General features: G+C 36.7%; 1 protein-coding gene across 1 annotated transcript in view; it reads right to left on the bottom strand.

Annotated features, from left to right (window-relative positions):
• Positions 1–18,124, bottom strand: part of CLGN (calmegin) — an 18,249-nt gene extending 125 nt beyond the window's left edge. The window contains exons 1-13 of the mRNA XM_010009829.1: positions 17,963–18,124; positions 17,061–17,131; positions 15,456–15,514; positions 13,442–13,583; positions 12,552–12,633; positions 8,825–9,017; positions 6,914–7,103; positions 6,517–6,630; positions 5,922–6,078; positions 4,475–4,690; positions 2,818–2,937; positions 2,454–2,622; positions 1,546–1,634 (exon numbers count right to left, since the gene is read on the bottom strand). Of these exons, the coding sequence (XP_010008131.1) occupies positions 1,546–1,634; positions 2,454–2,622; positions 2,818–2,937; positions 4,475–4,690; positions 5,922–6,078; positions 6,517–6,630; positions 6,914–7,103; positions 8,825–9,017; positions 12,552–12,633; positions 13,442–13,583; positions 15,456–15,514; positions 17,061–17,131; positions 17,963–18,124 (1,764 nt within the window). The remainder of the gene's footprint in view (positions 1–1,545; positions 1,635–2,453; positions 2,623–2,817; positions 2,938–4,474; positions 4,691–5,921; positions 6,079–6,516; positions 6,631–6,913; positions 7,104–8,824; positions 9,018–12,551; positions 12,634–13,441; positions 13,584–15,455; positions 15,515–17,060; positions 17,132–17,962) is intronic.
• Between the last annotated feature and the right edge of the window lie 1,319 nt (positions 18,125–19,443).

Raw genomic sequence — 19,443 nt, forward strand, 5'->3', positions numbered from 1 at the left:
CTTCATGTAGAGGTACGGTGTGGGGGGGTGGTTCGGGGAATAAAAAAAAATTAGCTTTAAAATTTTAAACCAGCTTTAATTTAATTATCACAACTGACATACTACATTTATCTCCCCCCCATCCTAGTATCACTAAAGGCAACACTTCAGTGATAGGACGTTTTTTTCCATAATGCTAATCTAACAATAAATAAAGTGGGTAGAAGACTTTTCCTTTCTATATGCAGAAGGAAGAGACCAGTACACCTAAACTGATGTCAGGAATTTGGTTTTGCCCGTTTACTGCCCAATTTAAAAGCAGACAATGCATTGCTTTCTCACATCCCTTCATCACCTAATGGCAAGCACCTCATTTAGAATGAGCAGCTCACAGACTGTGGCGCAACCCAAATGAGAATATGGCATCCATGACATCTCCCAAGTAGGTCACTAGGTAACTCATGACAGAAACTTGTACACCCTGAAAATACCCAGAGAGGAGCAAGCCATAACCTCACTGCGATACCATGTAATGGCACACACACACTCGGATCTTGTTGGTACTTTCACAGAGACACACATGCATCTTAATGGTTTCACCAAATATTGTGTTCCCAGATAAGTGTTTAAGGGAAAAAAAGACTCTAAACTTCTTACAGGAACAAGGGGAAGTACTGAATAAGGGGTAATCAATGGAGAATTTCAGTGCTGAAGCAATGCAACCTCATGTAAGTGTCTCAGAGGACTTCTATATGAAAAGGAATTAAATTACATTAAACTCTCCTAATCTGGGAAGGGACTCATTTAGGGAATGGCAAGCACAGGATTACCAACAAAAATACTGTGGGTGGATCTAAAGCATCTCAAACATATCGATGTTTCTAAATGAAAGGATTATGAGCAGTTGATAAGCAAGAAAAGCACACACAAACTCCATTCTACAATGTAATTTTCTGAAAAACATTTTACAGATTATCTGGTGACTGGATTAACATGCACAAGAAAAATGGAACTGCAGGTGCTGAATTCAAAACCAGTATGGTCATCTTGATTAAAACCTTATTTTTTAATTAAAACAAAACAAACCAAAACCAAACCAAAAACCAGCCACCCAAACTTAAGCTAAAAATAGCTTAAGGGTTTTTCAGGTCTCACTGAAAGGCTATTTGGTTAGAATCACATGTTCCATCAGTTAAGTAGCACGATATAAAGAGACTGACATCTACTGCAGTAGCCAAATTTAAGACTTGCAATTAATTTAATAACTTGTTAAAAACTATACTCCCATAAAATTGTTTCATGTTTAGAGACCTGCATGATCACTTCATACTATACCTGTATTTTACAGTAAATATCGCCTCCTAGCCAAAATTACACAGGAAGAGACATGTTTCACAAACATATAGAGAGCAGTTGAGATGTCCAACTCAAAACCACATCCCTCCTCATTATGTGTTTTATGTCTTGACAAAAGAAAAACTCTTGTGGGTAACTGAGCTTAGTCAGAAGTGCAATGTCAGATAAGGGCAAGGAAAAAATTAGGGGAAAACATCCCCACAATCTTACCTCATCTTCTGAACCAGATTTATTTGACTTATCGCCTTCTTCTTGACTTGTATCGGCAATGTCATTTTCTTCTTTTTCACCCTCATCTTCTGCAGAAGAAATTAGTTTTACTTGGTAAACAGAACTACATTAAAAATATACTATTTACAGACACACTAGTAAGGAAGACAGCCAATCTCAGTCTTAGAATGAACTGCTAGTTTACAAAACCCATAAAAATATCTCTAAGACAGGGAGTAGAATTCTCATCATTTAGTAGAAATTGATCACTGTTGGATTTACTAACTAATTTTAACAGCTTTGGCCTACTGTCTTTTCACAATATCACATACTTTCAGACTTTTAAGTGACCAACTAGAACAACAATCTTAAGTTATTTCCTTCAAGGGAAAAAAAAAAAAGTAGCAGTTTTCAGTATTTCACATCTACTGCATTTTCAGGCTTTATCAAGAATTAGTAAAATCAGTGACCAATAAAATAGTTCAAGGTACAACCATCCCACAAACAGGATGAAAGACTTACGTTAAAGACTTAAATGAGTCTGGAATACCTTTTGAAGACAACAATGTTACTTCAACCACTTCACGTACATGTATCTGAACCATACAAATATGCTCAATATAAGAAATATTCAGAACTGAGAAAATACACATCACTATCTACAAACACAGAAAGACTGGTGGAAGCACATTGATTTCCGGAAAGTGAAAAAGACTGAGAAGAGCCTTACTTTCTGCTTGTATTTATCAAAAAACTACTAGCTATGGAATGCCACTTGCTGGAGGTTGTTAAAGAGAAAAAGACAACTCAGAGCATGGCATTTGTGCATATTCTAAGACAACTGGTTGTAATTATTGGCAATGAAATCCACAAAATAGTCCTATTCCTATCTTCACGATTAATCAAACTGCAAGCTGGCTTGCTCATCTTACCATCTTCAGCAGTATCTTCATTTTCTTTTTCTTCTTCTAATTCTATTTCATCATCATCTAACTCCTCTCCCTCTTGGTCTAGTTCTCCCTTTGTAATTGGCTTAGATATATCAGGTTTTTTGAAGTCAATATCTTCATCTGTTTTCTACAACAAATTAAAAACAAACAAAAAAAAAAATCAATCTACATTTAAACTCAAATTAAGAATTAAACAAAAGCCACTGTAAGCTAAGTGATATCAGTGGCACATTGAAAGCACATACTGTTGCACAGATAATCAGAATTTTCAAATAAAGTATTAAGAGTAAAATCAAATAAAAATATAGTAAGTTTCTCTTACCTTTGTTGGCCAGCAGAACAACACTCCTAGACCAACAGGGAGAGCTAAAGTCAAGATGTAAAGAACCCAGAGCCATGGGTGGTCTTCTGCAGCAGTCACCAGCTGACTAAACATGCCAGGCTACATTAAAAACAATTATTAATTTTGCATTTACATCCCTCTCAACACTTCATTAAGTTTACAAAGTGTACTGTATATATTTTAAGCTTTATGTTGCCTGAAGAAAACCCTTCTTTAAGTCTATCTTTTAATGACTAAAACAATACTGGATTTTAATACTAGTAAAGTAACAACTTGACAGACTGCAAATGTAAGAAGGAACAAACCCAGTACTCCAAACGTACTAGACTGGCCACTACTCAATTTTGCAAAGTGACATCTAGAGTCTTGGCAAGCTTACACTTTACACCCTTCCCAGCTACTTTGTTTTTATCCCATACTATGTTAACTCAGCTGGAAGCTCCCAAAGCATCAAGAACCTCAGAGCAGCAGACAGCCTCCTGAACAGCAGTGTCTTGCTCCATCTGTGCTACCACATTCTCTGGTTTGACAGCCAATTATTCAGGGAGTAAACTGTCATGCCAGCCCAGTCCCGACTTACACAGTAGAGGTAGGTGGGTAGGCCAAGTGCCTGGTCCAGCAAGACCCTTGGACAGGGTACATCAGAAACAAAGGCAAGGAGTCTGAGAGGCACAGTGGAGTGAGAGGACTTAAAGAGACTATTTTTTGCTGTTGTGTATATAAGTATAGATATAGGTCCAGACATAAACCCATGTATTTCAGAAAAGGGCAAGGATGTGGGAGGTGTCTTTCCTAATTCCATGGGAAGATATCCTGTTGCGACTTGCTCATCCTGTGACAAACAGCAACTGTCAGGAATTGGCCACATTTGCCACCAACCCGTCATTTCTTTCCCACAACTGCAGGCCTCCTCTTGTCACTCAACCAAAGAAAACACAGGACTGTCAGAAAAACTGTAGGCACTACAGGCAGCCACTAGAGGGGCTCACGATACCGTGCATCAGAGCGAGTTGAGCCTTTGCATTATGAAAGAGATCTAGAAAAAATGTGGATGCACACATCAAAACGGAAGCACAGACACAGCTCCATAAACACGTGTACTATTTTCAGAGCTGCATAATATACATCCAACCAGCCAAAGGCCTAAAATTATTACACAAAAAAACCCACATGACTACTCATTTCTCACGGGAGGAAAACATGCAAAGAACATATATAATGGAGGTATCAGTAAGTGAAAGAAAAAACAAACCAACATAAAAACAAAACAAAAAAGAACAAACCCCAAACAAAAGAGGTCTTTGAGTGCAAGGAAGTCAGCTTCCATTTGCTGACAGGTACTCAATTTCTAGTACCACAATGAACAGTAGAACACTTAACTATAGTGAAGTCAATTTCTCAGTAGTGTTTCAGTAAAATGTTGTACCCTTTTAATTTCAAGAGGATATTCACTGGGGAAAGGTAAAAAGCCAAGCTATGCAAAAACCAACCCTATCATAGTTAGCACAAATATTAACTGCAAACAAATTAATACTCGGACAGCATTAACGGACAGAAAATAACATTAGCTGACAGAAAATTCTTCCAACAGTACATCTTTCTCACTACTTTTGACTATCAAGAACGAAGTTTATACCTCATTAGCACTTGCTACTAATTTCTTCAAGCCCCAGCCATCTGCTGCCCAGCGATCTGCTACTTCTTTTTCTGAACATATAATGAAGTTATCAAAATAGATATCAGACGTCATAGACCAGAGTTCTAAACCAATAGCACTGACAGCAGTCATCTTGAATGGGTGACTATCTTCAAAATAGTCTGGGTTTGGTATTTTCCGAGGGCTCCAGATACCCTTTAATTGGTGGGGGGAAGAGAGAGAAATAAAAAATTACCAACACCTCACAAAAAAAAAAACCAAAAAAAAAAAAACCCCAAACAAAAAACCAACCAAACTCTGAAACAAATTTTAAAACAATTGGAACTTCCTGACTATTTTAAATGCACTATTTAAGACAACAAGCAATTGAGTTTAACCTACATAACCAACCAGAATTGGAAGTAGCCCATAGAATTTTGGTAGCTGGGGCTCAATTTTCTGTCTAGGGCAGACATCTTAAAATTAATGGGTTTGTCGACACCGGGTGACGGTAATAATTGACTGTACAAAGTATCGCCATTCTTGCTGGTACTGGTGATTCCAAATATACTCTTTTTAAGTTTCCTTGAGTATTTCCTAATACTGAAGGGAAAACATGATATTAACATTACTTTTTCCTCTAGTCTCTCCTTCTGTGACACATAGCTTTGTGTTTTGTTCATCAATATAGCATATACATTTTTGTAAGGGCACTGCTCAATGTTTTGTGGTCACTGATGGGATCTTCTGAGGTAACCGTCTATTGTCTGGTGGCCTAAGACTGCAGGGGACCTACATCGCATGATCCACATGGTCCCTTCCATTACGTGTGTGTATAAACTGACAGCTGTTGCACCCAGAAGTGTTAGGGAAAATTTTATGGAAGGAAAATTCAGCGTTGATACCTACGCAAGTTACAGCCAAATTTTGTTTGCAAATGTGCTTAGGATCTTAAGCTCATAGAAATCAGATTCAAGTACTCTCCAGCCATAATTAATACAAAGTAACTTTCTTCAATATAAAATTGATTTCCTCATATCTGTAGGCAGAAGGGGAATTCAATTATCTAAAACTGATGCTTCCACTAAAATTTAACTAGTAAGTCAATCTGCTTACTGAAAAGTTTTGTTTTTAAATTAAAAAAATGTTAAGACTTAAAACCCCAACAAAAGAGATCAATATTTCATTAAGTAACATGATCCAGAATACAATCATACAGAACATACTAAGTAATACAAGTGCAAATAGTGCCAAAAGCAACTTCTAACAGAAAAATTGTTTTAATATGGGAAGCATTTATATTTTCCAATATACTTAACACAAAAAAGCTCAGAATGTTTAGTGAGGGTATTCACATTCTAAAACACAAAACCCCCTACATAATAAATATATTACTTTGAATTGCCTGTAGAACTCCATCCCTTTTAACAACGACTGTTTCTATTACCTGATAGTTTGGATTATCTATCAAAGGTGCTTTCCATTTTCCTTTATAGTTTGGGTTATTCTTCATGGGACGCACCCAGTGTCCGCAACCAGGCACAGCTTCACACTTCGGATTAGGGATCTGAGGGGCTTCCCACTCCCCATCCATTTCTTCATCCCTACAGAAAAAGACAAGAAGTTGCAAACATCTGACTTGAGACTGGACTGGTCTGAACACTAGCAGTCAGACTGAAGCTAGGGTCCATACACATTTTGCTATAACAATCTCAGAATTTTGACCAGCTCACAGAACTTCACCCAACATTAGTAACGGTTTGTTGTTGGTTTTTTTTTTTTTTGGAGTGCTATACTCTAAAAAGATATTCTGGTTTTGTTTATGTATCTTTAAAAAACGAAAGGCAAAGAACATATTCATGTTTCTCTAAAAGCAGCCCTCCAAAACAAAGACTTGGTCATACCTTTCACATTCCAATTTACTTCCTCGAAAGACAAGCATATTTGGATTGACTTCTGATCCACAATTCAACCTGCCACAGAGAATAGGCAGGCTTATCTACAAGACATGTTAACAAGCACTTACTGAACCGAGTTCTTACCAGTCCTTTGGTTTTTTTCCATTAGGGTCTGGAACATACTGTGGTTCATCATCAAGCCATCCCTCAGGTTTTACAGCATCAGGATCTTCTATTTTGGAAGGCTCGTCTTCATCCCTTCAATTACAGACTTACATTAGAAAATATGGCAGCTGTATTTTTAATCAGTACCTGAAACACAGCACCTGACTTTGAATCAATGTTCTGTTCAGAGGACTGTAACTGGCATGAAAGGAGTGATTTTCAAAGTACCAACCTCAGTTATGTTGTGGAACTTTAGTGCTTCTAGCAGTGAAACATGTCCCAACTGCTATTAGCAGAAAACAAGTAAAAACAATCAAATCCTCCAGATGAAGAACCTGCATGTAAAATTTATCCTAGATAAAAATGTTCTCCTTACCAGTCATCTGGTTTGACAGCATTTGGATCAGGTATTTTTGGTCTCTCATCCCAATCATCAGGCTTCTTATCACTAGGATCGTCTATTTCTTTCTGAGGGTTTACTGGAGGAATCATATCCTCAAGAAGACTTCCTTTACTGACAACCAGTTGGTCAATTAAAATTTCAAATGTATCATCTGGTTTTAGCACTAAAATGAAGAAATCATATTAAAGTAGTAATGGAAGCATTCATTTCACAAGTATCTTTAAACAAAACCTATGTAATAAGCACAAACTTAGGCAAATGATAGCAAACAGAATCCTCATTAGCCACTCAAGTACTGGATCTGGACACAAAACATTAGAATTGCTACTGTGGGGATGTATGACAGGAATCAGGCCCCCCCACAATGAAACTTCTTGCACATCCAAGCGCATTCTAACAGATTTTTCAAAATGCTACCACTCAGCCAAAATTCTGCTTTATTTTAAATTACGGTTTCACACTGAAAAGCATGGAAACACAGGAGTTGCATCAGTCACACAGCTAAAGGATTGAAGTTATTTTCTCTCAGATTCAAATCTGACAGCCATTTCTCTCACATGCAGGTTGTGAATACAGAAAATTCTCTTTGAATGTTTTGGTATTTTACAAGCGTAACTAAGAAGCCAGGGTTATTGAACTGTGCTGTGACAAACTCAGCAACAGACACTTTATCCAGATCCATTTCTAATAACCAGTGAGCACATTTGTATGTTCAAGCGTCCATTCAAACACAGAGTATTAAAGTAAATACTGTTCCACTTTTATGACAGTTTAAAAGATGGGTGATGAAAACCAGAGTAAGTCTCATGACAGTTTGATAATAGCTAATTAAGCTCTTGCAGCCTACAAGTTTTCAACAGCATTAAAATACCCTTAAATGAAAAAGTTAAACCCCTGTATCACTTTAGATACAATGCAAAGATCTGATTTTGAACTTCTGTTACCAGTCACATAATGCATCAGTATCACACAGCTCTACAGAGTCTATTTGAAAAATTGTAACAGAAGAAACACAATCTGGAGTTTAAGTATTTTTAGGCATAATTTCTAATGAACAGCCCAAATACAGAAACACATGCACTCCTTTACCACAGGACAGTTTTGTTTCACTTATTCCCATTATCTAGAAGTGAAAAAGTTTATGGTGGCACACTACAGTAATCTATTAAAAAAAAGTAAGTTTTCCCATGGCACAGCAGTTGAACATGCCTTCTATTATTATTCAGTGGAAGTTCAGAAGTACAGTCAATTTTGCTGGACTCACAGCATGCCACAGATTAGCCCATTCTTTTCTGATTTTATTCTTCCTCAGAAATTAGAAAAAGGGTTGAAAAAAGAACATCTCTGCTCTACTGTTTGTTGGTACAGAAAGAAATGTCACATGAATTAAAAACAGCTCATATTGATTAATCTTCAGAGAATATGGTAACACCTGCTCAGGTACACTGCTGCAGATGTAAGTGTCAGAGAGAACTCTTACGTTGAGGAGAGTGACATGTGGCAGGCTGCAGATTTAACTGAATTCCTGTGAACTCTGATGCCTTCCTAGGATATTGGACAGTTGTGTGTCTTTCAATACCTTTAACAAAAATTTTTTTTTTTTCCTAAGTACTGAAAATATTAATTCTTCACGCTAAAGGTTGGCCAGGACTGGTATGCTTTCCTATAATTGAATATTAAACAACAGCAGTCAGAAGTCACTTATATGGCCTGCAGTGAACCGCAGTCATTAAATCATTTAAACCCAAATCATTAAGCAACCACCCTTCAGAATTAACAAACTGTTACAAATAAAAAAGCAGACTCAAATATGAAGCTTCAGGGGAATGAAACACATTCTTAGTCTCTCCTTTCCAATTTAAACTTGTAAGAATTAAACAATACCAAGAGTATACAGATGCGTCTTCTTGTCCAAATATAATTTCTTTAGGTCCACGTCAGGACGTTTTGCATGCTTTTCATCATATTCTCCAGTTTTAGGATTCTTATGTCTGAAGATAAAGTGTAGTTTGTAATCTTCTCCACATTTATCTGGTCCAAACATAATAGTATAAGGTGTTTTGTCAAAAAAGTATTCCTGTAGAAACAAGAAAGCCGAGCATGTGTTATACTGTACATTTTATGAAGTTATACCGTACATGTTATGAAGTAACTTTGGGTACTTCATTTCCTTGAAGTTACAGCATAGGGCATGGTTGCCTTTTCCTAAAAGGTAACTGAAAACTGGTAGGGAAACCATGAGAAGAATTGAAGACTCCTCTTGCGTTGCTGGGTGCTCTCAGTTCTCAGGGAATAGAATAACTGTAGAGATCACTTAAGCCTTCGAAAGGAGGATGAATATATTTATTTAGACCTTACCCTTATGTTAAGTAGAGATGCCTGTCACAAATCAACATACTCAGGTATCTGTATTTTTCTACAAACAATAAACTAAAACATGGAAGGGAACTTGCCATTGGTCTTCATAATTTTATTTTCCAATAAACCCCAGAAATATTATTATTATTCAGTATTTTATTAGTCTTCTTGCTCTATACTAAATAACAGCAACGATAACATACAACTCTGAAAATATCAGATACAGTGACACTCCTTCAGAGTACGCTGCATTAAGCTGGTTTGGTTTTTTTCAGCTGTGTGATTTTTTGTACTTTGAATGCACAGTAACATGCTGCCTTATATCCTTAAGCAATTGCTTGAAGAAGACCACTTGACTTCTGGAAGCTTTCTTCTTGAATGATATACTCCGACATAAACGTATTGCTTGAAATGAGTCCATATTCTTAAGTTTTCTGAATGCAAAGTAAAACTTTTTCACATTATGTACTACAGAAGTGCATGTATTTTAAGTTTGGTCCCTTTTACAACACTCAACATTCTAAGGAAAATGTCAATGATAAGAATTAACAATAATTAACTGACTATCTAGTAGCAGTATGCATATATACAGCATTGAGACATGTCTGATTTCAAAATTTAAAAACCAAACAAACAAAAAAAACCCCACAAACAAAACCAAACAAAAAATGAGAAAGAGAACACTGATTCTTTTAAGTTACCTCATGACACAGCCAGTGAAATTCCAAAACCAGTACAGGATGAATTGTGAGCCAGGCCATAAACAGGCAAATTTTGTATTTGCCATCTTCTGGTTTACCAGGAAAGTAAGACAATGTAAAACTTCAAACTTCAGTTTCACTATCATTTACATATATTTCCATTATGAAAGGTGTCAAGCCTCTACTTGTTTTCCTACAGTCTGTATTTTTAATACTTAGTACTCAAGTTACTTGAGCATAATAAACACACTGGCATACAAATTTTAGGAAAGAGGAAGAGTACTAGGAAGTTGCATTAAAGCTTTTATTAGTACATCTTAGAAATGCTTACAAGCAACTTCTTACGGATGTTGTCATCTCCTAGACTCTTGCAGAAATAGATACTATCCCTTATATCTCATGAAGAGTCCCACTGTTAAGTGGCTCTTCCTGACTGCTGATTTGCAGTCAAGTCCTATGCTGTCAATGCAAAATTTATGTTGCGCAAGCTCCTACGTCACAATTCACTGCCACTTCTCAATTGAGACAAAGAATTACAAATTTTCTGTAAAGAGTGAAATTCAGTTAGACTTTGTGGCCTTGTAACAGATGACATTAAAAAAACAGGATATTGTAATAGATGATGTTGAAAAATAAGATATTGTAATAGATGCCAGTGAGAAAGTATCCTGGGTAAGTGTTTCACGATGACCAGCTAGAACTGGACTAGTGGGAGTTGGCTTGACAATGGGAGTTTCAAAACTTGAAGTTCAGCCAAAGGACAAGGTGATGAAGAGGAAGATGATGAAGAAACGACCACCAGGGGTCCCAAAGACCACAACCATAATAAAGTGCGCATGCGGGAAGAAAAATCTAGAAATATCATGTCATGTATAAGAAACTTCATAAATATGTATGTGATGCAATGAATATGTATGATCAACAACAATATAATCACAGTTTGTTTGATGCTCAGACAGGACATGCTAGCAGGAGCTATCCCCTGTGTTCCCCAGCACCGCAATAAAGAACACCTGCTTGTCAACTTAAAACTTCGTTGAAGAGTTCTTAACGAGTTCTATGAATCATCAATGTTAAAAAAGTTGCTAAAATATCCTCCATCACAGGCTAAACAGCTTATATATATACACACCAGAGAAGAGGCAGAAATATTAGAAGTAGAAACAATCAGTGCCAGAACTGAGACTTGGCTAGAAAAGGCAGTATTTTAAGCATTGGCACAATAATGAAGAGTTTTACAGACAAGTTTGGAAAGGGCAGGCAAGTCCATGTCACTGTATCAGGAAGAAGGAAGGGAAAAAAAAAAAAAAAAAAGAAACGACCACCAGGGGTCCCAAAGACCACAACCATAATAAAGTGCGCATGCGGGAAGAAAAATCTAGAAATATCATGTCATGTATAAGAAACTTCATAAATATGTATGTGATGCAATGAATATGTATGATCAACAACAATATAATCACAGTTTGTTTGATGCTCAGACAGGACATGCTAGCAGGAGCTATCCCCTGTGTTCCCCAGCACCGCAATAAAGAACACCTGCTTGTCAACTTAAAACTTCGTTGAAGAGTTCTTAACGAGTTCTATGAATCATCAATGTTAAAAAAGTTGCTAAAATATCCTCCATCACAGGCTAAACAGCTTATATATATACACACCAGAGAAGAGGCAGAAATATTAGAAGTAGAAACAATCAGTGCCAGAACTGAGACTTGGCTAGAAAAGGCAGTATTTTAAGCATTGGCACAATAATGAAGAGTTTTACAGACAAGTTTGGAAAGGGCAGGCAAGTCCATGTCACTGTATCAGGAAGAAGGAAGGGAAAAAAAAAAAAAAAAAAAAAAAAAAAAAAAAAAAAAAAAAAAAAGGGGGGGTGGGGGAAAGGAGAAAAGAAATGAAAGAAAATCTACAGAAAGGTCCAGCATACTAAGGCACTTACTAATTTTTCACACCTGATCATTCAGGCCTTTTCCTGGGAACAGAGATTCCCCATCACTTTCAGTTACTAAATCCAAGCTGTGACCCTTTGTAAGATGCTATATTGCGTGCCATGCAGTAAAAAGCGTTTCACAAATTGGAAGTTGAGATTCTACAGCTTGTATTATTGCAGAAAGTCAGACTAAACAGACACAAGAGACCTTTGTCCTGGATATAAGACATCACTTGTGCAGAACTAAGAGTACGTTAAAATCACAGCAAACTCCTTATTCTAGCCTTCTGAAATTCACATTTTGAAGTTTCTTGTGTGAATATAGATTTTAAGATCTTTAAGTAAGTTTTACACTAAGTTTCATTAAAATAAATGGAAACTATAAGAAAAATAACATCACCAAATATTCCACAAATAAAAGATGCAAAATTCCAAATATTTTGTATATATACAGTAAATTATATGTATATTATTACCTTGCCCAATCTTCTATTTAAACATTTGGGAAGCTTTTAAGAATTTAGAATGCATTAGGAATTAATTTCTTATTGACATTTCACAACCATAATTATGCATTTCTCAAATGAACAACTGATAGTGAAAGTTGAGTATAATGACATACCAGATTCAAGTCATTGCTGCTGGAAAGAAGTTTAATATATGCACCACCACAGTCAATGCCTTCTTGAAAATTCACTTCATACCTGGGCAAGTTAAGAAAAACAACAAAACATTCGAAGTATCAGACAATTATAAACTAACACCTAATCTGCAGTTCTAATTATGGTTAAGACTGTATTAGTCACTAAAGTCAAAACACTTCTACGTGACCAAAAGGTCTTAATCGCTATGCAAGCTAATATAGCAGCAATGTCCATCAAAAAATGCCACAGTAGCAATTGCTACAGTGGGCATCACCAGTAAGGAAAGTTTCAAGGTGGTATCAACCAATGTGCAAACATCAAAGAGAAGTAAAAATAGGCAAGAGTTCTACAAAGTTTATGCCACCTTTAAAACTGACCAGACTGACACACAGACTTGAGCCAGGAGTTATCTGGATATATCTGTAAGTACAAGAAAGCAAGCCTGACTATCAGAAAAAAGCAGTCATACTGCCATGGTGCTTATGATCACCAATACTGCTATAACATGTTCAAGATTCAAGTTGTTTTTATGGAGCTACACAAGTATTCTGCAAGTGGAAGAACGCTGCGCTCAAACTGCATATGCTTTAGATACTAAAGCAAGACTGAAAATTAGTTAGCTTTTTCAGCAATCTTGTAGATATTAGATTTTTGTCCAAAAATATTTCAAAAGAGTTTAATTTTATCTTCTCATTTGATTACTAAATCATCCATACTTACAGTTCTGATAACTCTGGATACAAGTAGTCAATGCTATGTGTAAGTCAGCATTTTTCTACAGGCATTCACATCACTTTCTTGCAAAAGATTGCAAGGATTTTAATAATATTAAATCATAAGTAAAAATAAAATCATAGGGATTACTTACTGGACAATCAAAGGTTTATCATCAAAAATAAATTCCTTTGTTAGCATAGCTGATATTGCATGGTGCTTTGCGACTGACTTTAACACCAATCCTCTGTCTCCAGGCACTGTGTTTTCTTTCAGCTCTTCTACTTCCCATTTTCCTAACACACACACAGACACACACAAACACAGAGTTTTTGAAAGAAATGCAGCCTGAAGTAAAGAAACAACAGCCCCATGAAAGCAAATAAAGACCACTTGCTAAAGTAGGGAAAAAATATTGACATCTGATGTCAAAGAAGTTAAACAATAATAATCCAATTCAATACTGGTAATCCTACTGTGGATACAAAACATTACCCACATCCAGCTTACACTTCCCCAAACTAACTGACATACAGCACTCAAATTGCACTCCCTTCCCCAGTTAAAAAAAAATAAAATCATGGTACACAAATTTGCTGCTCACGTTTTTCTATCAAACCAATGACAGAATGTTTTAACCAGCACTTTTCAATAATTAGAAACTACTAGAATTCCAGCTCTGCAGTTATATGATAAAAATAAAAACTGTGTAATGCCAAAGATCCACCTAACTCAGTGTTCCAGCTCAGACAGCAAGGAGGAGAGAAAGCTTAGGGAAAAACAGAGCAAGTAGTTTTAACTACAAAAAGTGACAAGCTTTTTCTTTTGTCTTTCCCCAAGTAACTGTTTCTACAGCAGTAAGACTCCCAGTATCCTAACTGTTACAGCCAAAAGAAAGAAAATGATCAAAATCTCAGTATTATGTGTAAAAGAGAATTCTTCAACTCACGGGGGGGGTGGGGTGGGGGTGGGAGCCAGCCATGGACTCCAAAGTAGGAAAGAACCACATCCTTACCATAATCCACCATAAACCAATGAAACTGAATAGAAAAATGTACACATTTAACATTAAATGCTTTTACATCACAAAATTTCATTAAGTTTATTGCATAAACCCACAGCATGTATAAACATCCCCTGGATTTCTGTTTAATTGCAAGTATTTCTGGTAAGTGCTATACCTAAAACCATCTGTTCTATATTGACTGACACACCAAAACCCTGTAAGTTATGTTTGCTTACCACTTTCTATTAACATTAATTTAGTTAATTGACAAAAGAGCAGTAGCAAATACTTCTCTTCTGCAGCAGAAACTTTTCCTGTTCTCCCTACTTTATAGGATCATAGAAGGTTGGAAGGGACCTTAAAGATCAGCTAGTTCCAACTCCTCTGTCATGGGCAGGGAGATCTTCCTTCAATGGGCAGGGACATTTTCTCTTGAATGAAATAAATTCAGACGGCCAATTACTGACATGGGTCACACATCTGTTAGTTTAAAATGATATTAAAGCAGATAATTCTAGCCTAGGAATTTGTAAGTGCAAACCCCAATGATAAAATCCATCAAAACAACTTTTTATTACTTTTCAGATTTGTTTTAGACTACTGTAAGAATAAACTGTACAAGAACCACTGGAGAACCCTACATTCAAGCACAGACATTCTGAACAAGTATTTTAAAGAAAAACATCATCTTTTGTTTCAGAGACTAGACCTGGAGACTGGGCTGGAAAAAAGTTAATTTTCTTCAGGGTTAAACCATGACAGAGACCAACCCACGAATCAGTAGGACAGACACAGCAACATGGAACATGCTGCTTTAGAAATATGTTTAACAACTGAAATTGAAGTTGTATATCTTTCTGATCTGATTTCAGAGAAGGTAGTTCTCAAGAAGCACTATTCACAATACTGAATATTCAGATGCCAAAGGGTATTCTACAATAATTCATTGCAATAGATTGTTGGGATGACAAAAATAGAGAAGTATCTTCACACTAAGCGACCCAATGAGCAAAGTTTCACGTCTCTGTTTCAGGGTAACTGTCATTATACAAACTTTTTTCAAAGTTTTCCAAGACAAGTTCAGTATAAAAGGTAGTTGTTTCTCAAAAACCAACCGAACATCAGAAATTATACAGTGGAAAAGAACATTAAAACCAGTTACCATCATATTTAGCAATGTTTACATCTGTGTCTTCTTTCTTGGTTTTAGACAACACCCACCTAAAACAAAAAGTGTAGTAGTCACTGAACTACTTATGCCAAAGCTGTAATATTTAACAAGCACAGAAAAACCAGCTTTTGCTTCTAGGCTGAGAATGTGATAATGATTTTGCTAGTCAGAATCATGGAACTTTGTGTAGTTCAAAGAACACGAAAGGAAAAATTAAAATAGATTAGTCTAATATAGCATTTCAAAATACTTCCTAAGATTATAAATGATTATACAATTATAGCTCTAAAGTAATTCAATTATTCTGAATAAACTTCAGTTTTATATACAAGGTTAAGTTTGTCAAAATGCAAGAACTTTACATAAGCATATAATGTCAAAAATACATGGAAAATAGCAAGGTTCAAGTGTAACATCTTCAACATGATGAGGAAAAAAATAATCACCCAAAGAAACTTTAACACTATCTGACAGTAACAGTACACATGCATAACAAGGCATAAAAGGCAGAGGTAAAAGTGTCCAAACGACAAATGCAATTATGCATTGAACACATTCCAGACGTACTGCACACAAGGAATCCCAACAGGGCAAACCAACTCCCAATCTTGAGACTATGAACAAGGCAAACTCAGCTTATCAAACTGAGGTCACCAAAAGACATGCGCATTCCACATAACAAAGTGCCCATTTGGAGGAGGGGGGAAAAAAAAAAATAAAAAGGAAGACAGAGCAATCCACCGTCATCTGGGGTACAGCAGTTCCATCCCGAGCCATGCACAGGAATATCTTAAGCCAACAGTGTTGCTGAACTCTTCATTGTATCAACTACAATACTACAGTTTCATAATTAACTCTACAAAGAACTATTTTCATTCATTCTGAATCATCCTCTGCATGGATTATTTCAGGGATGCTATCTTTCCTGTTTGAATTTCAGTCAGATTTGGTTTTGCAGAGATGCTGGAAAAGCTTCACAATGTAAATGGCAAACTACATCCTTGGTCTACCAGGAGAAAGACCAACAAGGAAATAAAACATCTCTGCAAGTCACACAGAAGATTTTCAAGACCCATTCTCAAAAAAGCTATTCTATTCTGGTGATTTACCTAGCCAACGTATATGCACTCTTTTCCCAATTTTAGGGAAGAAAGGCAACAAACTGCTTACTTTCTCATACAGCTTAGTTCCATACTTGTTATCCTTACATAAATTATGTACAGCTAGATCAAAATAAAACCTCCGAAGCATTGTAGCAAAACCTTTGAATAGTAGATTTATTAGGAAGACAAACTAATCTTTTAACAGATCTCATGAAGCTAGAAATTGGGATGAATGACATTTTTCAAGTATCCCAGTTAAGTTTTTGCATTTGTTAAACAATGTTTTCACAAAACCCAGCAACATACCTGAAACGTTAACTGTCAGACTTAACATTATGCTGTATTTCAAACAAGCATTGCCAGCCTTCCCAACTGTAACCCCTGTAAAAATTTTTATAGAGATACTAGCAGAAAAATGAATACAAAAGAAGTCCTGCCACTATACATTAAAGTGCTCAAAGGAAAAGTTTAAGATTTTAAGGCATAAACTTACCCAGCCAATACTCCATCAAAGGTTGCTGTAAAATAAACTTCCCCAGTTGGCTTTGGAGTCTGGTACACAACCTAAAACACATGTACAGGTACATAAGCTAACATAAATTACAATTGTTAACTTGAAATACACTACCATACCTCTAGAAGTAGTCCCACCCAGACAGACCATCAGGTTTTGTTCATTAGAAATACCTAGCAACATAAACCACCTTTCCTCAGCCCTCTAATTTTTACAGTTTGGGTGTTTTAAAAATTGCTTCCTGTGTTCAAAGCTCATAACTAAAGTACTGCTATACATCTTACGTGTAACAAGACCCCAGGAAATTTACCAAACTTGCACCAATTCTCTGCTTTCTCCCTATTTCTTTCTAGAAATGTTTCCTATTCTTCTTTATAGAAATGTTTCCTGTCTACTTGGCACATTACATTTGAGCTACACAGTAAAAACTTGGCAAAAATAATTTATGAATATTGCCCACATCTACTGTGAAGTATGGCATAACAAGCAAGTTTTCTGGGAACAAAGACAGTGCCAAAAGGTAGCTGATGAAATCAAGAACTGATCTAAAGTCAAAATCTCATTAAGACCAAGATATTTTCTGCTGTCTTCTCTAGCAATGGCACATTAGGAGTTACAACAAAAGGTTCTGTATCTAGATTGAAGCACAGACTAACAAAATCTTCTTCTTGACTATCCACCGTAGGCAGGAGATCTGAATTTACACTTTGGCACAGCAGGAGTATTTGTTAAGCTTGTCCTATGTGTCACATACAGCAACTGTAAAACTCAGACTGGTGGGTTTGACACCCACTCAGTTGTCAATTGTGTGTTAACTTGCTCTTTTTTATATACATTTGTATATAAAAGAAGTCTTTAACTAAAGACTTTTGTCAGCTTACCTCTAAGGAAGATTTATCTCCATCAACATCAGCTTCTTGAGACTGCTTGTCAAAATCCTCTACTTCAACACTGGCATCCAGAGTTTCTTTGTTTTCAATTTCTGCAGTCACTGAGCCAATTATCAGGACACCCAAGCACAGCCAGTCCCACTGGAGGTACATCCTAGTTATCTGAAAAACTGAAAGTTTTAAATTTTTAATTTCATTGCAAGGATATTGTCAATACCATTGGAATTTTACCCCAGATTATATCTGTAAGAGAAAAAACACATTATAAGAAGAAATAAAGATCACAGAATTAACTAGGTTGGAAAAGACTTTTAAGATCATCAAGTCCAACTGTCAACTGATATAATAAAGTATTATTGCTATAATATTTAATAAAGCACTATAATTTTAATTTGAAAAAATTCTTACTAGAAAGCCCTGACTCAGACTCTGTTCCCCCTCCTGTTGTTTCTACAGCAGTGTTTGTAGCCTGTTCCCTTATCTTGTCAGGCCACAAATCTAGCAAGAATGTGACTGCAATATATATATATACGTTTTTAAGAACTAAGCAAGACTGATGTTATTTTTTTCATTCCTTAACAACCTGAACAAGTAATCAAAGTGAATCAGTCTGTACAGTGTAGCAAAAAGTAACATCCCTTTCATTAGGGAAAATTAAATTGATAGTTTGGATGTCCTGTGCAGGTCCCTTGACCTTACTTTGTTTTATGGTAAAACCAGCTTTCAGAAGGATCTGGATTATCTTCCTCCCTTTCTCAAAAACTTCTTTTGCTGTATCACCCCACACAATAATGTCATCAATGTATTGCAGGTGTTCTGGAGCCTGCCCCTGTTCCAGTGCAGTCTGGACCAATCCATGGCAGATGGTAGGGCTGTGTTTCCACTGATGGGGCAGTCGGTTCCAAGTGTACTGGACACCCCTCCAAGTAAAACCAAACTGTGGCCTGCACTTTGCTGCCAGTGGGATTGAGAAAAATGCATTGGCAATATTAATGGTGGCATCCCACCTGGCTGCCTTTGACTCCAGTTCATACTGAAGTTCTAGCATGTCTGGTACGGCCGCACTCAATGGCAGTGTGACTTCATTCAGGCCACGATAGTCTACTGTTAGTCTCCACTCTCCATTAGACTTTCGCACTGGCCATATGGGGCTATTAAAGGGTGAGCGGGTCCTGCTGATCACTCCTTGGCTCTCCAGTCTTGGGAATCAGAGATGCTCTGTTGGTGCGATCCTGCCGCCAGTGCACTGTTGTGGTTGCGATTGGCACTTGTTGTTCTTTGACTTTCAGCAACCCCACAACAGAAGGGTCCTCTGAGAGACCAGGTAAGGTGGACAGCTATCCGGTCTTTCTGACAGACATTTCCTCCATCTCCGAGGCAGCAATACCAAAAGCCCATACCAAAGACCCTTTTGGGTCTTTGAAGTACCCTCTCCTGAGATAGTCTATGCCAAGGATGCATGGAGCCCCTGG

Source organism: Nestor notabilis, unplaced genomic scaffold (assembly GCF_000696875.1).
Source record: "Nestor notabilis isolate BGI_N333 unplaced genomic scaffold, ASM69687v1 scaffold872, whole genome shotgun sequence".
Taxonomy (NCBI): domain Eukaryota; kingdom Metazoa; phylum Chordata; class Aves; order Psittaciformes; family Psittacidae; genus Nestor; species Nestor notabilis.